We start from the raw sequence: 25831 nt of genomic DNA on the forward strand, positions 1-25831 counted from the left end.
CAGGGTCCCAAAGAGAGTTGGGAGGAGCGCCAAGGTCTCAGGGACGGAGCTTCACACTGGTGCAGCCCCTGCAAATCTTCACAGGAGCAACCACCCCAACTCTGACCCCCTAGCTGGGGACCCTGGGCTTGTTCTGCAGAGGACCAGGACAGCTATCCCAGGGTCAGCTCAGCCTTGGAAATGCAGGAGCAGCTGGCTCTGAGAAGGAAGTGAAGCCGCAGAAGGGCTCCAGGCCATGGGAGCCACAGTTCATAAATCACTTTATTTGTCCTCACCAGCAGCTCTTCCTTCCCTTCCCTAGGTCTCAAGACTGGTCTGGTGGCCACACAGGAACAGGACAGGATCCAAGAGCTGCTGGCACCTCTACCCACGTGCGAGTCTCCCGGATCTCATGGCACACACTGTCCTGGTCAGAGCTGTCCGCCACCTTCCAGCTGCATCTGGTGGGCCAGCTGCCGCCCGATGGCCAGCAGGGGACTGGCTCTGTAGGATGGGCTGGCCAGCAGCTCCCGAAACCGGGTCCTTTCTTCCTCACTGAAAGAAAGGAAAGTGGAGGTCAGCACGAGATGAACAAGAAGCCCGGGACTCATACAACAGGCCCAGGCCCAAGGCTAGAGCACACAGCATGGGCCCAGAGGAAGCATTAGGTACAGCGCCAGGGCCTCGAAACTTCCAGCAGGAGGCAAGGGCACACGGGCTGCTGAGTGTGCATCAACCCCGGGTGGGGTCACCCTAGCAGTAGATGGAAGAGGGATGTGCTAGGGGCTGCTGCCAAGGCAGAAGCTGACAAACAGGCAGCAATGGCAGTTCACATGGCCTGAGGACTGCCTTATACAAGAGGTGCCCTCCCCCAAAATGAGCCCAAAATAGATGTGTAGTGGAGAACTCGGAGCAATGGGGCAACAACACAGCTATGGACACAGGCAGCTCCGGGGGCATAGTTTCCTTAGTGACCCTGCCTCTCAGACACTGGAGAGCTCCTGTGGTCAGCCTCCCATCCTTCCTTGCACCGTGCATGGCCACCTTCAGTAGAGCCTAGAGCCACCAGCCTGTGCTGCTTCTGAATGCAATGTCAGTCAACAAAGAAGGTGTGGTAGTTTGAACACGATGCCTGTCTGCTCCTTACCTTGATGATCATGGACTAAGCCTCTGAAACTGTAAGCAAGCCCCTATTATGAACTGCCTTGGTCATGGTGTCTCTTCACAGCAACAGATGAGTGATTAAGACAGATGGGGATGACGTTGGAGGTGCAGCAAGAGAAGCTGTGGGGGTGCGGCACATCCTGGCAGGCAGAGCTACTCCTGGCCAAGCTCACATGTTAGTATAGTGTCAGTCAGCCAACTGGGCAATACTGCTACTGAGACAAGTGGTGGGGGCTGTGTGTGTAACCCACGGTAAAGCCATGTCCCAGCCTCCACTCCAGATGCTGGCTCCCAAGGCCTAACTACAGGACAGGAAGTTCTTGGTCCCAAAAATGTCTCCCCTCTGGAGTCAGAAGAGGGTGGCAGGCTCAGAGGGGGGAGTGGTGGGTGTAGATGAGGAGATCAGGAAGAAGGCCATGGTGACCCAGGTGACCCTGGTTTACTCACAGGAGCTGCTGTCTCTGGGCTGTGCTCATCCGGCTAAGCTCCACTGGCCTGGGCTTGCTGGTCACCCTGCTGTGGACACAGAGAATCCAAGTCAGTATGACACATTTCACTAGAAAATCAGTCTCTGTGGTGCCCCTAGTGTCTCTGCTACCAGGAGTTCATGAGCCCAACACACTGGTTGTGAAGACTGCATCTAGATGAGCTGTGTCACCTGGCTACTGGAACTGACAAGCACATTATCCAAGGTCTTGTCTTACTCCCTAAGGTTCCATGTGATACAATAAGGCATCATCTCAGGAAAAGACATCACATTTGGATCCCGAGTCTGCCACCTGCCCAACAGTGTGAGAAGTATCTAAGGAGCGATGGCCAAGGCCTCCAGGCCAGCTTGGACTGAAACACTGCCTCAGGGGACCTAGCTAGGTAGCTCCCAGAGCCCCACTGGCTGTATGTATGATGGGGAAGAGCACCCTAATGCAGTCAAGAACTTCTTTAAGTATGGCGGCAGCAGCCTGGGCCTAGAACTCTATTCATGGGCATGGAGCGATCCTGAACTCAGACACTGGAAGTGAGGACACAGCCTAACTAACCTGTGAGTTCTTCCACGGGCAGACAGACGGGGAACTTCCTAGAGCACAGCCCCATACAGTGTTTCATAACTGAAAAATTTAAAACTAGTAGATTTCCAAACACACAACAGCCAAAAATAGATTCAGAACCAAATGTAAAATGAATCCAGGATGTTTCTGGCAGAGTCTGTCTGAGTTGCATCAGGCACCTTTATAGCAGTCTTGGTCCTGAAGGTACCCAGCATGCAATGCCAGCCAGCACTGCCTGACTCCTCAGCTAGGATTCAAGACTGTTACAGGGAGGAGTGCCAGGGTTCTTCCTGTACAAGGTTTCTGGCTCTCAGAGAGGCGTAACAATGCAACTGTGGAAACAAAGGCTTGCACCCTGTTCTTACTCTTCTTCACCTCAGTCTCAGTTCAGGGTGTCTCTGCATTGCGTTTTTTAGAGTCCTTGACTTATAAACTGCTGTTTGACAACCCAGATGTCCCTCAATTGAGGAATGAACAAAGAAAATATGGTACATTTACACAATGGAGTATCACTCATCAGTAAAAACAAGGACACCAGGAAATTTGAAGGCAAATGGATGGAATTAGAAAAAAAATCCTGAGTGAGGTAACCCGACCAGGAAATATAAGCATGGAATATACTCGCTCATAAGTGAATATTAGCTGTAAAATAAGGATAACCAAGCTACAATTTACAATTCACAGACCCAGAAAGGATAGATAACAAGGAGGGCCTAAGGGTGTGTGGATCTCCCTGGGAAGGGGAAACAGATTTTTTTTTTTTTTTTAAAGTGGACTGAGGGTGAGTGGGGATGGGAACATGAGCAGAGGTTAGGGGGTACAGATGGGGAGAATATTGAAAGGGACTACTGGAGGAGGGCATTTGTGGATTAGGTAAAAACCTGGCACAATGGAATCTCCCTGAAATCTATAAGGATGAGTCCAGCTAAGACTCCTAGCAATAGTGGATACGTAGTCTTAACTGGTTATCTCCTGTGACCAGATTGGTGCTTAGCCCAATTGTCTTCAGAGAGGCTTCATCCAGCAACTGGTGGATAAACAAATGCAGACCCACAGCCAAACATTAGGAGGGGCTCAGGGAACCCTGCAGAAGACAGGAAGAAAGGATTGTAGGAACCAGAGGGGTCAAGGACATCACAAGAAACTCACAGAATCAACTAATTTGGGCTCATAGGGCTCACAGAGACTGAACCCACAACCAGGGAGGCTGCATGGGACTGACCTAGGTACTCTGCATATATGTGACAGTTATGTAGCTTGACCTCTTGTGGGACTCCTATAGCAGGAGCAGGAGCTGTCTCCAACTCTTTCACTGGCTTTTGGGACCCTACTCATACTGGTCGCCTTGCCCAGCCTTAACACATGGGGAGGTGCTTAGTCTTATTGTAACTTGATATGCCATGTTTTGTTGATACTCATGGGAGACCTGTCCTTTCCCAAACAGGAGTGGATTGGGGGTGGGAATAGAGGGGGGTGAGGAGGAGGGATTGAGAGGAGAGGATGGAGGGGGGGGGGGGAAATGCAGCCAGAATATAAAATAAATAACAAAGAAATTTAAAAGAAAAAAATTGCTATTTGTGTTGCTTGCTTGAGTTTCATAATAAATAATGATTAAATGAAAATTTGGGAGGAGTTAGGACATAATTTCCAGCAATTCTTAAAACCCTCCCTATACATACTTTTGCCACATGTATGTTTACTATGTGAGGCATCATTCTTAGCACTTAATGATTAAAAATAAAAACACTGATCAACTATGAAAAACACTAAAGATACCTGACATCCTTAAGTATCAAATGTAGAGTCAGGATTTATTCTCTTTTTACTTTACTTTTGTGTACATGTATATGTCTGTAAGTGAATGCCATGAGCTCAGGTGCCCATGGAGGCCATCAGATCCCCTGGAGCTAGAGTCACAGGTGGTTGTTGAGTCATTCAGCACGGGTGCTGGGAACTGAACCAGGGCCCTCTGCAACAAGTGCTCTTAAATCACTGAACCATTTCTTTAGCCCAAGATTTGATTCTTTATGTTAAATAAGCATATTCATATCATCAGTATACAATGTTTTCATATTTAATAATGGTAAAATTATATGTATCCCACAGGACTGTTTTAAAATACATTTCTTACTTATGATTTATTCTGTCAGTGGTTGATCTGTATAGCTACCTTATAAACCTATGTACTTGGAGCCATATGAAACCTTCCCAGGAACAGGGCATAGTGGCACACACCTTTAATCCCACACTTGGGAGGCAGAGGCCAGCAGACCCCTGTGAATTCAAAGCCAGCCTAATCTACAGAATGAGTTCCAGGACAGGCTCCAAAGCTACACAGAGAAACCCTGTCAAGAAAAACAAACTAACAAACAAACAAGGCATCATGAGTAAGAAAAGCATAAGCCTTAGGTAGAGATTTCCTTTCTTTTTACTGTCTTGTTTTTGTTTTTAAAGACAGGGGCTTTCTGTAGCCCTGGCTGTCCTGAAACTTGCTCTGTAGATCAGGTTATCTTCAAACTTATAGATCTGCCTGTCTCATGGGAGCTCACAAATACTGGGACTAAAGGCATGCACCACCACAGCCAGCCTATTTGAGAGAAATTTATCCCTCATGAGAAGGCTGGCTAGCGACAACATGGTCTACAGTCTACCTCAGGAATCTTGTAGACGCTCCAGCCTAGCTCCAGTGAGAACAGCCAATACAGGGGAGCCCTGGAGGGTACTGTGAAGACCCTTAGGCCACTCTGCCATGCAAAAGTACTAGGCCACACCATGAACTTACAGTAGACCAGATAATGGCGGTATGGGAGAGAGTCATGGGACTGTCCCAGATAAAGTCCCTTGGAGCCTAAGACAAGGGGGATATGGCTGTGGTGGGCAGAAAATGTGGCCATCTAGCTATAGCACCTTCCTTCCTACTGGGAAGAGCAATGCCCTGGACAAAGCTAGTTTAACATAGTAAAGAGATACTTGGAGCCTGAACCCCCAAAGGCCAGTTAAGGGCCTAGCAGAGTACAGGTATGGAGAAGAGTGGCCAAAGTCAGTCACTGGCATGGTGAACATTCCCAGCTGCAGTCCTTAGTGCTGGGTAAGTCTCCCATCCTGACTTCAGCTCAGTCTCTGGGACTCCCATGCTCTACCGTGTGTCTCTTCCCTTTACTGTACAAACACGACCATGATATAACGGCTCTCTCTAAGACCTCTGAATCCTTCCAGAATCACCAAAGTGGAGTACATCTAGTAGTTGCCAGTGAGGACAGCCTGGTAATGCTCTCCTAACTCCAAGTGCAATTGATCAGGTTGACATGCATCTGCTCTGTTAGAAGTAAGACTCTAGAGTGACCAGCACTCCAGCCTCAGATCCCGCTACCTGGCATCAATTTCCTTGAAGAAAAGCCTGGTACCAAGACCAGGCAGAAGATGCCCCAGGTGAGCTCCCAGGATCTGCTGACATCAGGAGGTGAGGAAGCACTCAGACACACCCATCCCACAGACAGGCAGATAGATCAGAGCCATCTGGGATCTACGGAAAGAAATGCTGCTGGCCACCGCTGGAACAATTCAGCAATAAACGAAGAAGTATTGGATGACAGCCCAAAGCACAAAGTAGACACTCAGCCTGCGAGAACTGATGGGTAAATACTCAGAGAAGAGGCAAAGCTCCTCTTCCACAGACCCTGTCCCTGAGGAGAGGGAGCATAGCTCCCCACCCTGGGCCCAGTGCAGCCACTTCCTTCCCAAAGGCACAGAGTGGAAGGGGACAGAACCACAGAACCCAGCACAATGAGATTCCTGGGAAACACACTTGCACAGGGTGGTTCAGTGATGAGTTAGGCTAGTAGTGTGTGACTGGATAATGTCATGAAGATGGCTGCAGTCTGTGTGAGCTTCTGGCAACCCAGGTCTTTTCTACCCTCAAGAAAGCATGGACATACTTTAATGGGGGAGGGGGTGATAAAAACAAAAACACTTAAGTTGCTGGGTGGTGGTTAGCACATGTCTTTAATCCCAGCATTCAGGAGGCAGAGGTAGGTGGATCTCTTAGTTAGAGGTCAGCCTGGTTTACAGAGCGAGTTCCAGGACAGCCAGGGCTACACAGAGAAACCCTGTCTAAACCCCAGCCTCTGTTCCCCAAAACTTCCTGCCTCAGTCTGAAAAGCTCACAACCAGGAGGAGCCTAAGGAAACAGGAGAACTACAGGTCAAGTTCCCTCCTGTAAATTACTATTTCATTCTGTGGTGTGCATCCACGTAGTATGCATATGTATGTGAGTGTGTGTATGCCCATGTGAAGGCCAGAGGTCAACATCTGGCATCTTCTTCAACAGCCCTTCCTCACTTTACTTGGAGCTCATCACTCTGGCTATGCTAGCTAACCAAAGAGCTCTAGGAATCTTGCAGTTTCCACCCACGTGGCACCGGGGTTAAAGAGGCTGTGTCCAGACTTTTACATGGGTGCTGGAGATCTGAACTCAAGCCAACAAAAGTGCACAGCAAGCACCTGATAGACTGAGATGCCTCCTCGATCCCCTGCTTTAAATTTAGTGTGAGGCAAGCGTACTGGGTACACGTGTGAAAGCATCAGGGCTGGGCACGATGGGAGCCTTCTTGTCACAACTAAAACAGTCCTGAGCAGACACACAGCCCCAACACATTCCTCTCTGGGCTGGTAGAGCGGGCTGTTTGTGCAGCTCCCCCCATTCTGGGAGCCCCAAGCACATTTTTCAGATGAGAAACTATAAAGAGGGAAGGGACCCTTGACCAAGGTCACATTTTTTTGCTTAAGAAACAGAAATGGAATCTGCATCGCTGGCTCTGCTCGGCTGTTGAGTCTTGACCTTGTGTCAGCGCCCAGTCTGGCCTGAGCACAATGGGTGTTCCATCTTGGGAACCTAGCCCTTGGCCGTCTGGCTCTATAGCATGTCATCCACCTGCCCCACAATAAGGGTGAGGGCTCACAGATGAAGTGCACGTAACCTCTGCTTTATTCTCAGATGAAAATTCAGTAGGAAAAATAATTATTTTTTTAAAAAGATAAAATAAGAAGTAACAAGCCTCCTGTGGTAGCTCACATCTGTAATCCCAACACTTAGAAGGCTGAGGCGGGAGGACTGCATTAAGTTCAAGGTTGGTCTGAGTTACACAGTGAGTTACAGACCAGTTTGGAGAGCGAGACCATGTCTCACCCGCTTTGCCATCACCCTCAGTAATGATAATGACAATAATGATAAACAAACCGGTAATGACATAAACACTGAAAGTCCCACAACTATGAGCAGAGAGCCCTGAAGCTCCTCCATCTGGCCCAAAGCTCAGCTCTCTGCACTTTTGATAGCCCATTCTTCATCTTTTCACTGCAGAGAAGATGGACACACTTAGGACTGTGTGGGATCCATGCCCACTCTCTGAGGTCTCCCCACAGGGTGCCCAAGTACAGACAGTCAATCCTTGGTGGGGACCAGGGGAGGGAGGGACACGGGTGGCAGGTGAAGGACTGAGAACGGGATGTCAAGAGCCGTCTGCAAGGGGAGCAGGAAAATCAGTGGATGCATAGCAGTGGCCATAAGGCCTGTGCCTGACTGCACGTATAGGCGGGAACCTGAGGCAGCAGAAACAAGGCATGAGGGAACACACATCGATGGGCTAGCCAGGCTGCCACCAGGAGTAAGTCTGGGTGTTCCTTTCACAACAGTCACTACATTCAAGGGTGAGGCTCTCTGGGCCATGCGTGGCTTGAGTATTGACTCACTCACCTTGCAGAGATGGGAGCTTGCATAGACCACAATTGATCCCTCCCTTCCCCCCCTGAATGCAGGGCTGTGGGGATCCAGGGTAGACCACAGCTCTGTAAGAGATGGCCAGTGCCAGACACTCACCATCTGGTTTGCTGCTGCCAGCTAGTCTCCAGTTCCTGCAGCTCAGGTAGGGCGTCCCTCAGGGGGTGCAGGTCGCCTACCACCACTGTGGCCCTGCGCCTTCGTTCCTCCTTGAGCTTCTGCTCAGCCAGCTTAATGGCTTCAATTTCTGAGGGGAGAGACAGGAGTTCATGCCAATTAAACCCCATTGCCCAGCGCCCCCACCCGAGGCCACCGATGCCAAGGCACCCACTAAGCTGCGTGCACCCTGGGGCCTACTTGTTCCCACAGAGCAGAAGTATTCTTTATTTCCCCGCTGTCATCTGCTCTGCACCCCTAAAGACTCGGGGGGTGGGCCAGCTCTGAGTTATTTTTTTCTTCTTAATCACAGAGGCACATTTTAATTACAGGGCTGACTATGAGCTTGGAACTGCAGCACAGGGGACCGCCTCCTCTGTAAGGGGCACAGTGCAGTGCCTGGGCACACAGACATGGGGGTGGGGGAATTGGCACAGGGACAGAGGGCAGATGCAGGCCCTAGGCTCCATTTCCGTGGGTCACTTACTGAGACGCCACAATGTCCTTTTTATCCTGGCAATCTAGAACAATGTGGTACCTCCTTGAGACTGAGAGATGGAGAGAATGGTCTCATGGGAAGGAACTGACAGCCACAGGGAACAACAGGGAGCAGCAGGGTGGGTGACCAGGTGGGATGCAAACACAGCACTGAAGTAAGAGAAAGTTCACTGCAGGGCACAGCCTTGGGATTTGATTTTTTTCTTCAAAAGATGGATTTAAATCCAAATTGCTAATACTACAAGTACTTCACCTTGCTATTTGCCCGCATGTGGCTGTGGGGTGTATGCGGTTCTAGGACAAAGCCCCACTCTCTCTGGGTAACATAGCAACACAAGGACCTTTATTTAGATACTTCAAACATGCAGTTACCCTAACAGAGGGGGTAAAGAACCAACAGCTTACCCCTCAGCAAGGCACGGGCGACTCTGCCATCGCCTACAGTTGGTCCACCTGACCTACCCCAGGCAGGTCCAATATAGCAGGGTCTATCACTTCTCCCCAAGGCAAAGACAGCCCTCCATGCCCTCTGCCCAATGCAGCCTGAGAGACTCTGTGGATTCATAAAGTGAAAATTTGGTGTTTTGCTTTGTTTTGTTTTTCCGTCTGGCTGGAACAGAGCAAACAATTCACTTAGTACCTCATCAAAATCAGTCCCACTTCTCTGAGCCAAAGTCTAGGGGCTAAACTTCCCTGATAGAAAGAAACGCTAGGGGCCTCTCTCTCACACACGCATACCTGGCAGACTCAGAGAAAGGAGAGAAAGGCTGAGGAAGACACTCAGACCAGTCACACACAAGCCAGAGATAGATGCCCAAACAGGGTGACCCAGGGTATGCAGGGATAGTTTGGTATCTGGAAGCTGTTGTAACCCACCATGACCTCTGGCAATGCTGACTAAAAGGGGAAAACCTGGTCACTGGATGTACCAGAAGAGATGTGGTAAAACTATCTACTCATGGTAAAAGTTACAACAAAACCATAAACAGATCAAAGATAGCAAATATCCCATTTCTACTGAACTCAACAAGATAGCAGAGCTGACCGCTATCTCTTATACTCCCATATGGCAGCTTATTGCTACCATAGAGGCAGCGACAGAGGCAGAAGAAGCAGCAGCAAAATGGTGGGGGTCGAGGCAGATGTGTCCAGCCTCAATCCCTAACCACACTGCATCAGCACTTTTTTCAAGCTGAGCTTGGAAAGTAATCTAAATCCTATTCTTAAGTGAATAAAATAAAACCAAAACCCTCAAACGTCAGAGACGGGGGAGAAATAAAGGTCTCCAGGACCATCCAGGATATTCAAGACCCTGTCTCCAAACATAAGTCTCAATGTGAACAAAACATTATTTTTAACAGAACAAGGAAGGAAGGAAGGCATAAAGCAGGTCTACAAACCGTCAAAATAAACAAGAATAGAGTCTAGAGCAGAGTCCAGATAGAGACAGAGCAGTGGCTGTACCCACTGCCCCTCACTCACTTACTGGAGACTAAATAAGCAGAAAACCACCAAAAGCCCAAACACAGCAAAGTCTAGCAGCGCCGCTGCATCCAGAGAAGGAAATCACAGCCATGAGATGCTACCTCTGAGCTGCCGAGCATCAGATGGGCATGGCAAGTGTGGTAACCTTGTGTGTGGGGAGTTGAGCTGTAGGTGCTGTGGCACGCAGTCCCAGAGGACACCTGAAGCAGGAAAGACTGATGAGACCACAGACTTTCAAGGGCCATCATCAAAACACACTGTTCTGAGGAGGAGACCATTCCTCAGGGATCTGGCACTGAGGAGGTCAAGTCCACAGGCAGAGTGGAGAAAAAGGATCAAGGGACAGGACAAGGGTAAAGCTTGGGACAGTTCCTCACAGTGACAGCAATGAGTGATACTGTTAAAGGTACACACACACACACACAGAGGCGGGGGAGAACATCTACAACACTGATAATGGAAACTAAAAAAACAGACCAATGATACATATCCTGTTCTTAGACTTGATTCAGGGTTGGTAACAAACCCTCCTGAAGTGGACCTACAGACTCTATGAAACCTGGATCATAATCCCTCTAAGTTTTTGCTATTGTCTTTAAGGAAAGTGAAAGGTAACAGTAAAATTAAATGGACAGGCTGAGAACCAGGAATACCCAGAGCATCCTAAGACAAAGGAACAGAGAAGGCCTTGTGTGCCATCTGCCTGCTGGAACTACTGTGATCACAGCACAGGCATAGAATGGAGGAAAGCCACGTGACTTTCAAAACAATAATCCAGAGAGCAACAGTCTGTATCAGACTATATATATAGCAGGACTACCTACCAACTCACAGCAGACAGTTGCCATTTCAGGGTAGACCACACCCAAGGATCAGCCAGGCTGGGGACTTTCAACAGGGAAAACGGAACATCTTAGTGACTCCAGGTTAGGTGCTCTTTTGGGGGTTTTGTTTGTTTATTTTTGAGACAGAGTCTATTATCGAGCTCTGGCTATTCTGGAACTCATTATGTAGACCAAGCTGGGCTCGAACTCAAAGAGATCAACCTAGGCAAGGCTTTCTTAAACAAAACACATTGTAACCACACAGAAAAGGAAATATGGGTTAGATTTTTTGAAATTAAATGTTTGTAATAAAAATAAAAATTAAAAAAAAAAAAAAAAAGGCTAGGCAATGGTGGCACACGCTTTTAATCCCAGCACCTGGGAGGCAGAGGCAGAACTCTCTGAGTACAAGGCTTGCCTGATCCACAATGTGAGTTCCAGGACAGCCAAGGCTACAGAGAAACACTGTCAGAAATTTAAAAAAAAAAGTTAAGAAAATAAATGGGTGGGGGCTGGAGAGATGACTCAGAGGTTAAGAACACAGGCTGCTCTTCCAGAGGACCCAGGTTCAGTTCCCAGCACCTACATGGCAGCTCACAACCATCTGTAACTCTCCAATTCCAGGAGATCTGGCACCCTCACACAGGCATATATGTAAACACCAATGCACATAAAATAAATAAATTATTTTTAAAGAAAGAAAGAAAGAAAGAAAATGGGCAAGACAGTCTGCAAGGAATACCACACACACGGCTGACCAAGGCCAGCAGGTCCCCAGAACACATGGCTGATCAGGGCCATTAGGTCCTCAGAGCGCACAGAGAATCCCGAAGCTCAGTAATACAAAAAGCACCCTGAGAAAAATAAACTTCACTGAAGATGAACTACAAAGATGTACACACATGACAGCACTCTTCCACAGAACAAAGACCTGCATGCCATGAGATGTTAGCCCATGTCACCAGATAGACTATTAAAGACACAAACCTGAAGACACACACACAAACACACCACTGGTCGGCACGGTTGTGTGGGCCAAGGCACTTATGCTGCTGGAGGAGCGCACATGAACGGCTGCTTCAGAAAAATGTCTGGCAGTTGCTTATAAAACTAAACATACACCTGCCCTATGACCCAACATTCCATTCCTAAGTATTTACATAAGAGGAGTAAAAACATGTCCACAGAAAGACTGGAACGAATGCTCACACAGCCTTATTCACTCCAGACAAGATGGAAAGGCAGATATCCATCAACAGGAGACAGGGCAGCAATGATGGACATGGACAGTGTGATGCCTCTTGGCCACAGGCTTGGCCACTGCTGCAAGTAGTGTGGCCTAGCAGGAAGGCAGAGTACCGCCTGTGTGAGTGCACTCCCAGGGAACAACTGCAAACCAACCACAGACATGCCGGACATGGCACCTCATCCTGCCAGTCAAGTGGTAGATGCAGCTATCAGAAGTCACTATTGTGCTAGGCAAGCATGCTCTTCACAAGAGAACAGAGAGATCACAGACGCTCTAAACAATAGCCAGCCTATTTGTGTGCAAGAACACAAATGCTCCGGACTTGCTTGGAGTTGCTCTAAGAAGATGCTGATGGGTAGGCAGGAATGGACCAATGAGCAGCTGAGAGATAAAGAAGTACACTGCTAACTGAAGACACAGCCTCTGTCGTATTCTGAGACCTGGGAGTCACACAGAAGCTAACACAGATAAAAATGACAAGCAGTTAACAGCTCTTCCCAAGGACCCAGATTCAGTTCCCAGCACTAGTAATGTGGATCACACACCACATTATAGCTCCAGTTCCAGGAGCTCTGGTGTCTTCTTCTGACCTCAGCAGGCATGCAGGCCAAACACTCAAATACATAAAAAGGTATCCAATGAGGAATAGGAGCTGGAGATGTAGCTCAGTGGCAGAATACTTGTCTAGCATGAGAAAGACCCTAGGTTCAATCTCCAGTGCTGGAGAAGGGAGACAGAGAGAGGAAGAAACAACACAAGGCTGAGATCTGATGAAATTAGACTGTTCTAGAAGAGATCATGAGCAATTAAAACAGACTCGACCAGCAGGAACAAAAAGTTTCATATCACAGAAGCAAACTTCAGACACCGTCAGGTCCTGCAGCTGAAGCCTCTGCATTTCCTGCTCCACAGAGAATACACCACCTAGTCTTTAGCTAAGAATTGTGAGAAAGAGAAGAGAGCAGTCTATGTCTTTAAAACCCACCCAAAAAGTAACAAAATATAAAACTAGTAATCACTGAGGAAATTGGCCATCTATAAATACTGCTTCCAAATACACCCTTTTATTTAAGGTTTTCAAGAAAAAACTTGAGAAAAATTACCTTATTTTCAAGAAAAAAAAAAAAAGATAAATCATATTTAAACATGCAAGAACATAAGGATGAAAATGTTTCAACTTAACTCCCAAAGCTGGCAGAATCACACCAAAAAAAATAACAGCTAAGAAAAAAAAAAAAATACCAAGTAATCTTTGTGATTTTCAAGTAAACACAGGAAAATGTTTAGGAAAAGTCACACATAATCAACATTACAAAAAACAAAAAACTACCTAGTACAGGAAGGGAAGGGAGTGAGGGAGAGCTGCTCCATCTGCTCCAGATGCCTGACTGAGAGACCAGGACCAAACCCAACCTCAGACATGCCAGGCGAGCTGCCTTACTCCTGCAATTCTATACCTTCAAGACAGGCACGGAGACCAGGAATTCAAGGTCTGGTTTGGCTATCTACCCAGGGAGTTGAGCTAGCCTGAGCAATAAAACACCATTATAAAGTAACAACCAACCTCAGCCAGACCTGGAAAAACTTTCAGACAGGTTGACCTTTTTTGTGTGGAGATTTGACCCCACAGATGAACATGTTACCTGTATGGTTAAAGCTATCATCATGGAACCCCAGACAGACCCTGTCCCAAAGGGACAGAGGACAACTTTCAAGATGGGTTTCTACAGAAGAAGCAAGGAGGTTCCAAGAGGCTCACGCAGTTCTATGCCCACATGGAGACAGACTACCTCATGATGCCCTGTTGCTGACTCCCTCTATTTGGCCGAGTGAAGCCAGCCACTGAGTGCTGCCTCTAATGCTTCCTAGTGAGCTCCCCATGGGTCCCATCAGAGTCTATGAGGACAAGGACATGACCAGATTCCATGGGGCAGAGTGCAGCCATGTGGCACAGGCGTCTGGGGCAAGTGTGGCTAACTCAAGACGATAAGGACATGAACTTACTCTGTAGCCATCGCTCATGGCGAAGCCTCAGTTTTTCCTTCTTGGGCAAAATGCTCTTTGGCTCTGTACCTGAAGAGAGAGAACACATGAGTGAGTAGTGAGGTCCAACTGTGTCTGTTCAGCCCAGGTCCCTTCACCCCTGCAGAGGCTAAGACCAAGGACAAGGCAGGCTGACCATGCTCACACCTTCAGCCTCAAGGCTCCACTCAGCAGTGGGTCCCTATGTTGGAACACTGATATGAAACTATCCAAGCTGGGCTGGGCCTCCAGTATATTTGGGGTAATGTGAGGTTGCCTGGGTGCCAACCCCAGGGCCTGGACATGACACACCTTCACCTTGCTTGCCAGCTTTAGGACACAAAACCTGAGAACAAAGTCCCTGGGAAACCTCCCATCACTGAACACCAGCCCACAGCTTCTCATCTCTGGCTCTCCACCCTCTCTTGACTGGTGGTAGCTTCACCTGCCTGGTTTTGTCCTCTCTTCCCTGTGCTCCTGGCCTCAGATAACCCACTATGATGAGTTGGCACATCCCTACTGTAAGGGCTGAACTGTGTTCCAAATCCATGTGCGGTGGTGCTAACTCTTGGTTCTTTAGAATGGAATGGCAGGCAGCCAGGCATGGAAGCTCATGTCTCTTATAATCCTAGCTCTCAAGAGGCTGAGGGAGGAGAAATACCCCATGTGTGAGGCCAGCTCAGGCTACAATGTAAATTTCAGCTACAAAGTGAGACCTTGTCTCAAAACATTTGTTCAGAAGGAAAAGAAATAAGACTATCTTTGGAGAAAGGGGGAGATGGTTAGTTCTGAATGCCAACTGGGCATAATGGGAAGGTTGTCTCAATGAGAAATCATCTAGATTATGTTGGCTTATAAGGGATTTTATTACTTGGATTGAGGTGGGAAGAGCCACCTCACCAATGCAAGAGCTAAAAGCTCCAGACAGAATGAAAAACAGAGGGCAGGCTGGGTAGCCGTGGCAGCTGGAGCCATTAATCCCAGCCCTAGGGAGGCAGAGGCAGGAGAATCTCTGCGAGTTCAAGACCAGCCTGGTCTACAGAGTGAGTTCCAGGACAGACTCCAAAACTACACAGAGAAAACCTATCTCAACCCTGTTAAGAACTAGCAGCCAGCTGACCCCCCCCCCCCCCGACGATGGGCGGGACGCTCATGGCTGTGTCATGGCTATGTCAGCTTTACCTGGCAGCCAGGACTCAGTTATGCATGTGCAAGCCTCTTTTAAAGCAAGCGCGCCAAGTGCTTCTCTCTCTTTGCTCTCTCTCTGGTCTCTCTCTGCTCTCTCTGACTCTCTCTCCTCTCTCTCTCTGTTCCCTCTCCCTCTCTCTCCTGCTTTCGGTTGGCCACCGCTACCCCCCTCTTTTTCTCCCCTCTCTCAATAAACTCAATAAACGTGGGCTGAGTCTCGTGTTTGTGTTTCTTAGGCATTAGCTGCGCAAAAGAACAACAAACACCCCCCCAAAAAAAAAAAAAAAAAAAAAAAAAGCAGAGGGCAAGCTAGTATGCCTGCACTGGCTCGTTGCTCTCTGCTCTTGACTATAGACACAATGTGACCAGCTAATTCAAGTTCCTGTTGCCTTTCTGTCCCAGAACCATGGGAGTATAACCTGGAATTGTGAGTCACACAAAACCATTCCTTCCTTAGGTTGCTTTTGTAAAGTTTTATCACAGCAACAGGAAACAAAATTAAGACACGGGTCTTGGGTATAAAGAGATGGCTCAGAGGTTAAGAGCACTTGCTGATCTTACAAAGAGCCCAGGTTCAGGACCATTTGTAATTCCAGCATTAAGGGATCTTATACCCGCTTCTGACCTCCACAGGCAATGCATGCATAGGGTGCACTTATATACATGCAGGCAACATTGTAATACAAATGAGAACAAAATCTTTTTTTTTCAAGGCACAGGGTCTACATGTAAAGGCAGTTTTATAAAATGAGGTCCCCTTTACAAATGAGGTCATCAAGGTAGCCCTGATCTTACTGACTGGTATTCTTATGAGGACCATATGACAGGGAAGGCCACACACAGACAAGACACTGTCTGCCAGCCAAGGAGGACCAGGAGAACCGAGCCCTCCCTCTTACAACTGGGTCTCACAGTTCAGCTTCCAAAGCCACTGGGTCTGTGTACTGCCAGACAAAGCCTATCTTCTCGTGTGATGAAGAGCATGCAGCCAGGCAGACGACTTATGTAAGTCCCCATGCCTTCCAGCCATGGCTGCAGGCAGAGGGCAGGGCCTCTCTGTGGCCCAATGTTCACTTGCCTGGGGACATTAAAGAACACAGGCTGTATCTCCACCAGGAACCAGATGACATGGCCCTATTTTTCAAAGGAGAAAACCAAGGCTCAACACTGCATGCTCTGTGGTAACATCAGCTAGAGCTGTCCCAATTAACCAGAAGTTGACCCTTTTGTCTGTGTGAGCAAACAGCACTGAGAACAATGATGGGCTGGCTCTGAGGAGCCTCACCTGGACAATACCAGAGGGGCCGCCTCTTCTCTGAGAATGATCAGAGCCCACTCTCAGGACAGCTAGAGCCACCCAGACAGTGCAGCACTCCCTGCCTATAATGAATAAGTGGCTCTAAACTTGGAACTAGGTACGAGGCAAAAAAAAAAAAAAAAAAAAAAAAAAAAAAGGAACTGGGCCCCCAGAGCCCCAGATCCTCGGGCAACTGGGTAGCAAGGCCTCTTGGTGGGATGTGTAAATCTATGAAATAAACCTGGAACCCACTTGATGGAAATTTAAAACACCAGGACTGGGGGGGGGAGGGGGGGAGGGGGAGAAGGTCAGTTCACTGCTAGTCTGCTCCAGAACTACACAAAGGTGGTCCATGCCCTTGGCCTTAACTGACTTTCCCAGAGATGACATGGTTTTAGCACCGGACACATGCTCCCAAGAACATGTGTAGGAAACACGGTCTCCTGGCATCTGATGCACGTGATGTCCCTGGTTAGTACAGAGAAGCTGCCATGCTTAAGGATGAAGCTGGCAGAAGTGAGTCCTGTCTCGGGAAGCTGGAGACCCTGTTAAACTGCTTCAGCCCTCACTGAGGGGGCAGGCACAGAGCCTTGGCAGCTGGTCACTCAGTTCCTTCCCACAGTTACAGCCAAAGTGCTGTGTCCCTGCTTCCAGCCTGGAGCTGACCTGCCCTCCTGCTCTCCACCTCTAATCACTCATTTCCCACTAGCAGGAAGGGCTGGGATTGCACGCCTGGGTCTGAGATGGGGCTATGGAGGGGGTGGGGGTAAGAGGGCCCAGGGCTCAGTCCTTGCTCCTCCTGTAGGTCTGACAATGGAGCATCCAACGCACTACACTGAACTCCAGTGTGCCCCAGAACCACCCCTAGGCAGATGTCACAAGACTATGTGTGCAATGTCAGACCACAAGGGAGGTGACAACAAGGCCTAAATGTGGAATGTCAGACGGGGGTGGGATTTGGGGGTTATCTGGGGATGCAGGGAAGCTTGTAAGAAAAAATGGGCCTAGCACAGCCAAGACAGCACTGAGTGGGGTGGGGGTGTGCCCAATGGTAAGACATCCCAGGGGCCAGGAAGTAATTCTCCTTAGATGATTCTTTCAACTTTCTGTAATTCTGCAATTACTCCAAAGTAAAACAACACCCAAGGTCAGTGGAAATTGGCCCACGCAGTAACAGGCCTAGCACCACACAGCATGAAAGATGCCGGAGCTGGCTACTGAGAATGCTAGCTAGAATGTGACCCTCTGAGCCCTCCACAGCTCCAGAGAAACAGAACCAAACAGGCTGCTCTCGCAGATGCAAAGGGTTTGGAATGCTGAGGTCTTGCAGAAGCTGAAACCCTGACACAGCCCTCGGGGTCCCACTGCACTTGCACTGATGTTTGCCCTCGCTTCATCGGACTCTGCACAGGCTTACGGTTACTCCCCATGGGCAGAAAGACATGTCCACAATCAGGCAGCAACCAGACAGATACAGGCAGCCTCCATGATGAGGACAAGGGGATGGCGTGATGTCAGCTGGCCTGTACTGGTTAGAATAAGTACACAGAATGAGCCATGGCTGCTGCCCAGACGAGGGAACCTCCTGGGAGCTCAGCCCTAGCTGTGGCCGGGACAACAGGGCTTTCAAGTGTGGCTGTTTCCAAGCTTCTCCCTGACTATCAGTTATCACAGCATCAGCTGCAGCCCTCACACCATGAAGGAAGGAGATAGAGCCCAGCAAGCATTTCTGAGGAGTGACAAAGTGACAGTGGTGGCAGGCATACTGGGACAGGACTTCTCAGCCCGAGCTTCTTTACCAAAGAACTGGAACTTGGAACAGGTGCAGAGCAGGCCCATCTGCAGAACTATGACCCCCATCTACAGCTTACCCTCAAGGATGAACACAATGTTTAAAATAAAACTTGCAACACAGCTGAGACCTAAACCAATCACCACTGGCCAGACAGGAAGGGCCAGAGCAGCAGTAACGTCAACCCTGTACCAGTATCTTCCTAGCACAAGAGATGCAGATGTCACCACCTGGTCCTCCCGGGCCGCCCAGGACCCACAGCATCCAGGGAGAGGGACAAGTACTCTGCATGGGTCAGCTTTTTATTACTGTAACAAAACAGCTGAGATAAACGGCACTGGAGAGGCTGAGGCAAGAAGACTCAAGGTTAGTGTGAACTAGAGTGAGACAGTTTAAAAAGGAAGTGGCTGGATAGCTCAGGCACTAAAAGTGCTTACTGTGTGTGGTGAAACTTTGTGTTTTAACAAATAAAGCTTGCCTGAAGATCAGAGTGTAGAGCTAGCCACTAGTTAGCCATAGACACCAGCCAGTAGTGGCACACATCTTTAATCTCAGCACTAAGGAGGCAGAAGAGGTGCATCTCTGTGAGTTCAAAGTCACCTTGATTCAGTCTAAAAGAGAAACAGCCAGGCGGTGATGGCTCACACCTTTAATCTCAGTACTTAGGAGTCACACGCCTTTAATCCCAGCACTAGGGAAGTAAGAGACTGAAGTGGCGTGGCTGGGCAGAAGGAATATAAGGAGGGAGGAGACGGGAGCTCATGGCATGCAGTCTGAGCAATCAGTCTGAGGCAGCAGTCTGAGAACAGGATAGCACCTTTAGTCTGAGGATTCAGTAGAGGTAAGAACTAGTGGCTGACTGCTCTGCTTCACTGATTTTCAGTATTAACTCCTATATCTGATTCTGGGTTTTTATTATTAAGACCAGTTAGAATTTTCACTACAGCGTACAAACCTGATGACCTGAGTTCAAACCCTGGATTCTGCAGCAGACGGCAATAGTCAACTTCCTCAAGTTGTCACAGGACCTCCAAACACATAAGGTGGCTTGTGTGCTTGTACATGTGTGCATACACACACATACACTGCACACATATAATAATAATAAATTAAACTTTAAAAAGGAGGGAGAGCTGGGTGTGGTGGCTATTTGCAAGGGATCATCTGAATGAGGTTAACTGAGGTGTGAAGAACTACCCTAAAAACAGGCAGTACCTATCGTTCCACAGGCTGGAGCCCCACATAAGGTAAAAGGAAGTGAGCTGAACATTCATCACTTGATGGGAGATGTCATTCTGTATATGTTTCTCATACTGGTTAATAATAAAGCACTGTTGGCCAATAGGAAAAGAAGAAAGGAGGGACTAGGAGACAAGGAGGAAATAGGAAGTAGTAAGGAGGAGTCAAGATGGAGAGTCTGGAGAGATCTGGACGCCAGCCGCCTCCCCGGTAAGAGAAGGCCATGTGAAAATACATAGATCATTAGAAATGGGTTAATACTTAAGACAGAGCTAGCCAATAAGAAACTAGTACCTGGCCAACAGTATAATATCAAATAGAGAGTCTCTGTGTATTATTTGGGGCTGGCGCAGCAGCAGGACAAGACCAGGCGGCGGCAGGAGGAAAAACCGTACTCGTTACAATCACTCTCAGCTTCCTGACTGTGGAGAGAAGCAGTGGCTCAAGATGGCATCTGGGTAGCAATGGGCCATGAAAACCCTACAAAGTCACTGGGGCTGCCAAGGCCCTAAAAAGGTGTCTTATCTGTGTGGCATTTGGGAAATACACAGGGCAAGGGTATCCAATGGGAGACAGTCAGATCAAAGGCAGAGCCCAGTAATAGGACAGGAGCTGCTAACCACAGTGTGACATCTGCACACAGTGCACACAAGCTTCTCCACTTCTTGTCTCCCCCACCCCCCCACCCCAAAGCTTTATCTCCAAACCAACAGCTGCCTTTAGCCTACCTGCTGATAGAAGACATTGAGTGAGGAGCAGAAGCCTTGGCAGAACACTGCCAGTCAAGCCCCACAAACAGCAGAAATATGCCGAGAACACAAAACAGCCCCAGCCATTTGGTCCACAGTATTGGGCTTAGAGACAGCACCCCACATACTCAGACACATCCACTCCTGCCTATCCTCCTGAGGCAAGTAAGTGTCCAGAACACAACACCCCAAACAGGGGACAGACACCCCCAAAAGCCAAACAGCCTCCAGTATCCTACAACCCTGCATAAGACAGATGGTAGGCACAGAGTTCCCCTCCCTAAAGGGTTTTGAATCACTGGGGGTAATCTATAAGGACAGAAGAGCTTCTGAGCCATCATTAGCCACTGGGAAGAAATGACGCCTCACTGAAGTCACATGCCACCAGGTGAGATGGCTTGGGATAAAGTACAGTGATGACAATCTGAGTACCCACTGGCTGAAGGACCAGGTGGGTCCTGAAAGCAAATGGGCATGTGACTCCAAACAGATCAGGGAGCATGTGGCAGGTCCCATGAGAACACAGGGGAATAGTTAACATGACATTACACACAGGACCCACACAGGACCAGGTTTCAGCAGGTCACCTCAAAGCAGAACCAGGTGTCTCTACTGATGCTTCTTGGTTACAACTTACTTTTCATACAACTCCAAGTAAAGGCTGGGCCCTGATGGTCAATTATCTGCTACAGGGCGACAACAGTCTACAAGGCTGGCTCCATACTTAGAGAGCCAGACCTCCAGCAGGACAGGGTGGAGGGGCCATATCCAACTATGCTCCCTTGTCTCATAGGACTGAGCATGCCAGGACCCCAAGAGCCCTACACAACAGACCCTGATTCTTGGGGCCTAGGGATGCAGGCCCCTCAACAGTCCCGGGCTTCAACACCACCACAGGTGGGTAATCCCTACGAGGTAGAGGTGGGCACTCAATATGGTCCACCACAGAGCACAGGAAGCACTCAGGCAGTGAGGGTGTCCAGTGAGCCCACACCCACCGTCTATTGCATGTTCTGCTACTATATGCTTAGACTGGGTCTAAGGCCTCAGACCCAACAGGCACCTTTAGTCTGATGGAAGTTTGGCCTGTCATGCTATTTGGAACATGTTCCAGTCACTATCACTGGTGAAACCTTGCTTTGTTACCAGCTCAGGCAAACTTCTATACTCGGGCTCTGAAAAGATAATCCGATAGGTCCTGGTACCATATAAACTAAAGCTGCAGGAACGAAGTGGCAATGAGTAGGCCAGAATCTAGGCCTAGTTGGCTCCCTGCTGGCACATGTGCATCACACTCCACAACTAGGTAGCTGAGGAACCAAGAAATGTCATTGGAAGGGATACACAGGAGCAGTCACTGGGCCATGTCTGTCAACCCTGATTTGGTATCTCAACAAGATTTGTGCATAAATATGTCAGTCTAGCACCCCACAGGGAGTACTTTCAGAAGCAAGGGCTTGTCTCTCCTGCTCTCCCATAGCCCAGTAGCCAGCACTCACATGACACTTCAGGCAAGGTCAATTTGTGCTGTGACTTGTTGCTAGAGCTTATTCCCATAATTTACTGGCATGCGCACATGCTAAGCCTGGGGGCTGAGTTTAAACAGTAAAGAGAGTGTCCTATGGGTTCTGTCATAGTCTGACTTCACAGTTGTCATTAACTTCCTGAAGAAACTCTCCTCCTAGGGTTCTGTACACGCAAGGAACTGGCATCCAGGACTAAGAAGGAAATGAAGCTTTGCTGCCCCCTGCTGACCACAGTGTGAGTACTCACAGAAGGGTTGTTGGCACTCACAGAAGGGGGACCCTGCAAAGTCACACTCACTCACTCACTTATTCTGCTCAGCCTAGGGGAGGTTGAGGGTCTAAAAAGATACAGCCACCTGAGCTCTGTAACCTGTCATGATGCCTGAGAAGACCATGAGTGTGCATTCTGGGTTTTCTGCACCACAGCTCTTGGGCCACTTCACTACGCATAGGGCTCCTAATGACCTGTTCCCCCCACAACTCCTGGTGGCCTCTGCACCCAGCAGCATTCTGACCAAGGGCCACTGACAGTGCTGTCACAAACTTCTCACAGCCTTCATTCTCGGAGCCCCTGCCCCACCCTGGCTCTCCTCTGCAGGACTTGCCTCATCCTGCCCACATCTGGTCCAGATAGATGATAGCTGGAAATGGACCAAGCTTACTTTGTGCAATAGTGTGCATGGACAGAGACCTGGAAATAAGATTCCAAAATGCGCTTGTGGATTGTCTCCTCCATACAGCACAATACCAAGTTTTAGCTTCATGTCCAAGGTCAATAAAGACAGGTGCCGGACAGCATACCATGACCATCTGCTAGGTAGTGTCATGCCCAGGCTCACTGTACCAGCTCAAGCAGACTACATCAGGTAATACACCACGTGCAAGAAGGGGTGGGAGGAAGGATGCTCACTGGTGTCTGCCACAACTCCTTCACCCCGCAGAAAGAGCAGGCAGGGGAGCCGTGAACCACCTCCCATGGGGGTTCGGGATCCCACAGGGAAGACCCTCTAGCCCATAGGACAAAGCTGGGTTTATTGGCTGGGGGTGGGAGAGACCTCTGGATCAGCCTTACCCCTCCCGACGGATAAGGACACATAGATCAGGAGCCCTACAGCACAGCTGCTGGACCCAGCACCTCCCAGGAGGCAGAGATCTTGCCCATTACAGGACAGCAAGCTCAGGGGAACATGGCACCAAGAGAAGGATGAGAGATGACACCAGCAAATTACTCACAAGGACAAAGGTACTACTGCCTCCTGGGGCTACAAGCCTATATGTGATAGGGCAGCCTGTGTGTACGCATGGGGTCATGGCAGTTGTCTATCCTCCTTAGGTCCACACCAGTTGTAGCTACCTCAGCTCCTGAACCTGAAGTGTGGAATTATTTCTGAGTCAGTCCTGGGCAAGGATGAGGCATGGAGCAGGAGGTGTTACAACGACGCAGGCAGAAAAACACCCACAGGCACTGCTTGCACCTCTGAAACCAGCAGGTTATGGAGCAGACTGTGGGGGGCAGATGAAGTCCTGAGTGACAGTGTATTGTTGACATAAGGCTCCGCCATGTCAAGGACCCCAAGGCCTCAAACCCATGGAAATGGCAAAGCCTTCCTCTGGTCCAGGCACTATTTACCACTGACCAGTGTGCAAACACTACTAACTACAGCTTCCTCCTCCCAGATGACTGCTACCTGAGACTGCTCCCTTACCGAGACCCCTTGTGCTGGCTAATTTGGTGCTTGACAAAAACTAGAGTCATTGGAGAGTGAACCTCAAAAGAAAATGTAGGGCATTTTCTTAATTAGTGATTGATGGGGGAGGGCCCAGTCCATTGTGGGTAGTGCCATCCCCAGGCTGGTGGTCCTGGGTTCTAGAAGAAAGCAAGCTGAACAAGCCACGAGGAGCTAGCCAGTAAGCAGCATCCTCCATGGCCTCTGCACCAGCTCCTGCCTCCAGGTTCCTGCCCTTGTGAGTTCCTGTCTGGCTTCCCTCAATGGACTGTTGTTTTGGACATGGTGTTATAGCAATAGAAACCCTAAGACGTCCTGAGTTCCCAGATTGCATAGGTGCCCTCCATCAAAGCAAGCACAACCTGCCAGAGGCCACCCTCCCCCAGTCTGTCTGTCTGTCTGTCCTTTCTTCATTTCTGCTTGCCCCAATCATATTTTCAAGACCAAGTTGTGCAGGACACAGCAAGAGACTGAGTCATGGACTCAGCTTCCTCCATGACCCATGCCCACTCTGACACAAGTTGGGGCCCTTTCCACTTGCCTGGCTCAGGGAACAAGCCAGCTGGGAACAGAAAGCGGCCAACACCAAGAACAGAAAAGGTACCCAGCAACTACAAAAGTCATGTGGAGAGGGGTCTGAGATGCAGACCTGGGGCTCTGGGAGACCCAGGCTTTGAACACCTCAGCCAGGTGGGAAAGAGATAAAAGGACTGGGGTTTTCCAACCACAAGTCCCTCCCTACATGCGGGGATCGGGGGGATGCCCCCAACAGCTCTGCAGGCATTGCTGTACCCAATAAAGCCACTGATCTGTTGTGCCACTGGGCAGAGAAGGAGCCAAGTCTTCCCTACTTCATCAGGGCTCTGTGAAGTCTAACAGTCACCCATGTCTAGCCTAAAGTTAACAGATGACAGATATGTAACAACTAGAGACACAGCCAGTCAGAGGGGCCCCCAAGAAGGTGGAGGCCGGTTAGAAGACAGGTGATATAGCCAGGGAAACCCCAAAGAAGAGTCCCTGGAGGTATCTCAGAGACCACCCTTGGCAGCCTGGGACCAAGGTTGGCTGTAGAACTGAACAAGTCCTGTATTCAGGAGCACCTTCTCCTTCCACACCCTGGGCCCCAAACACTTGCACTGAGGCAAGAATCATGGGCAAAGACAACCAAGGCTACTCTCTGGCCAGAGCTATACATGATCCAGGCTGATGGGCCCTCCCACATCCCCCAAACCCATCTCTGCCTCACACTAAACTCCAGACCCTATGACCCTCTCAAAAGGGGCAGACATGGGAGACACACATGATTAAGGAGGCCAAAAGCACAGGAATAAATTCAGCATAATATAAACAGATATGAGCAAAAAAAAAAAAAAAAAAAAAAAAAAAGCCAATGTTAAGGCTGGGCATGGTGGTGCTGCCTAGGGTCACGGCTAACTACTGGCAGTCACAAGGCCTGCCTGTTTTCTGCTGCTTTGTCAAGCGTGTAGCATCAATTTTGTAGGTAAGTTTATTTATTATATGCTCAAGAATTTATGAATGTAATGCCAAGAGGTCTGGTACTTGCTTCAGAAGTACTCTGTGTATGAGTACCAAGGATAGGCATTTGGCACATGGAACTTCTCAACACTATTCTTTCTACTTGGTCTATTTTAAATTCTTTTCTGTAAAAGTAACATCTTTTTGTTTCATTTTGAGATAGGGTCTTTCTACATAGCCCTATCTATCCTGGAACTCAGTATGTAGACCAGGCTGGCCATGAATGCACAGAGATTTGCCTGCCTCTGCCTCTCAAGTGCTGGGATTAAAGGTATCCAGCCCCACATCTGGCCTAACATTGTTTTAAAAGCACAGGCTAGCCCACAGGCAAGTCAGGCTGCCCTCTCACCTCTCCAAAGGTAGGAACTCACCTCTCTTTAAGGACACCACACTCTTCTGGTCCAGCTCCAGCCTCTGCACCAAGGCACTAGGGTCTATCTGTGTCCTGGCAAAGATGTCATTGTGAACCAATGTCCAGTCCTGCAGTCCCAGCAAGAGAAGAGAGAGGACAACATCAAGTTGACCTTTAGTTTCGGAGTCACACATCGAGAAGATGGCAAGGCAAAAATCCTCTACTT

At 48.9% G+C, this 25831-nt stretch overlaps 1 protein-coding gene across 2 annotated transcripts in view; it reads right to left on the bottom strand.

Moving 5' to 3' along the window:
* Nucleotides 1–243: 243 nt before the first annotated feature.
* Nucleotides 244–25831, bottom strand: part of Slx9 (SLX9 ribosome biogenesis factor) — a 28349-nt gene continuing 2761 nt past the window's right edge. Inside the window, exons 2-6 of one of the 2 annotated variants that reach the window (XM_051186976.1) lie at nt 25625–25733; nt 14182–14250; nt 8065–8212; nt 1591–1659; nt 244–534 (exon numbers count right to left, since the gene is read on the bottom strand). In XM_051186976.1, the coding sequence (XP_051042933.1) occupies nt 411–534; nt 1591–1659; nt 8065–8212; nt 14182–14250; nt 25625–25733 (519 nt within the window). In that variant the 3' untranslated portion in view covers nt 244–410. The remainder of the gene's footprint in view (nt 535–1590; nt 1660–8064; nt 8213–14181; nt 14251–25624; nt 25734–25831) is intronic. The other variant, XM_051186977.1, reaches the window with a different exon arrangement.

The sequence above is a fragment of the Phodopus roborovskii genome, unplaced genomic scaffold (assembly GCF_943737965.1).
Source record: "Phodopus roborovskii unplaced genomic scaffold, PHOROB, whole genome shotgun sequence".
NCBI classification, from domain to species: Eukaryota; Metazoa; Chordata; class Mammalia; order Rodentia; family Cricetidae; genus Phodopus; species Phodopus roborovskii.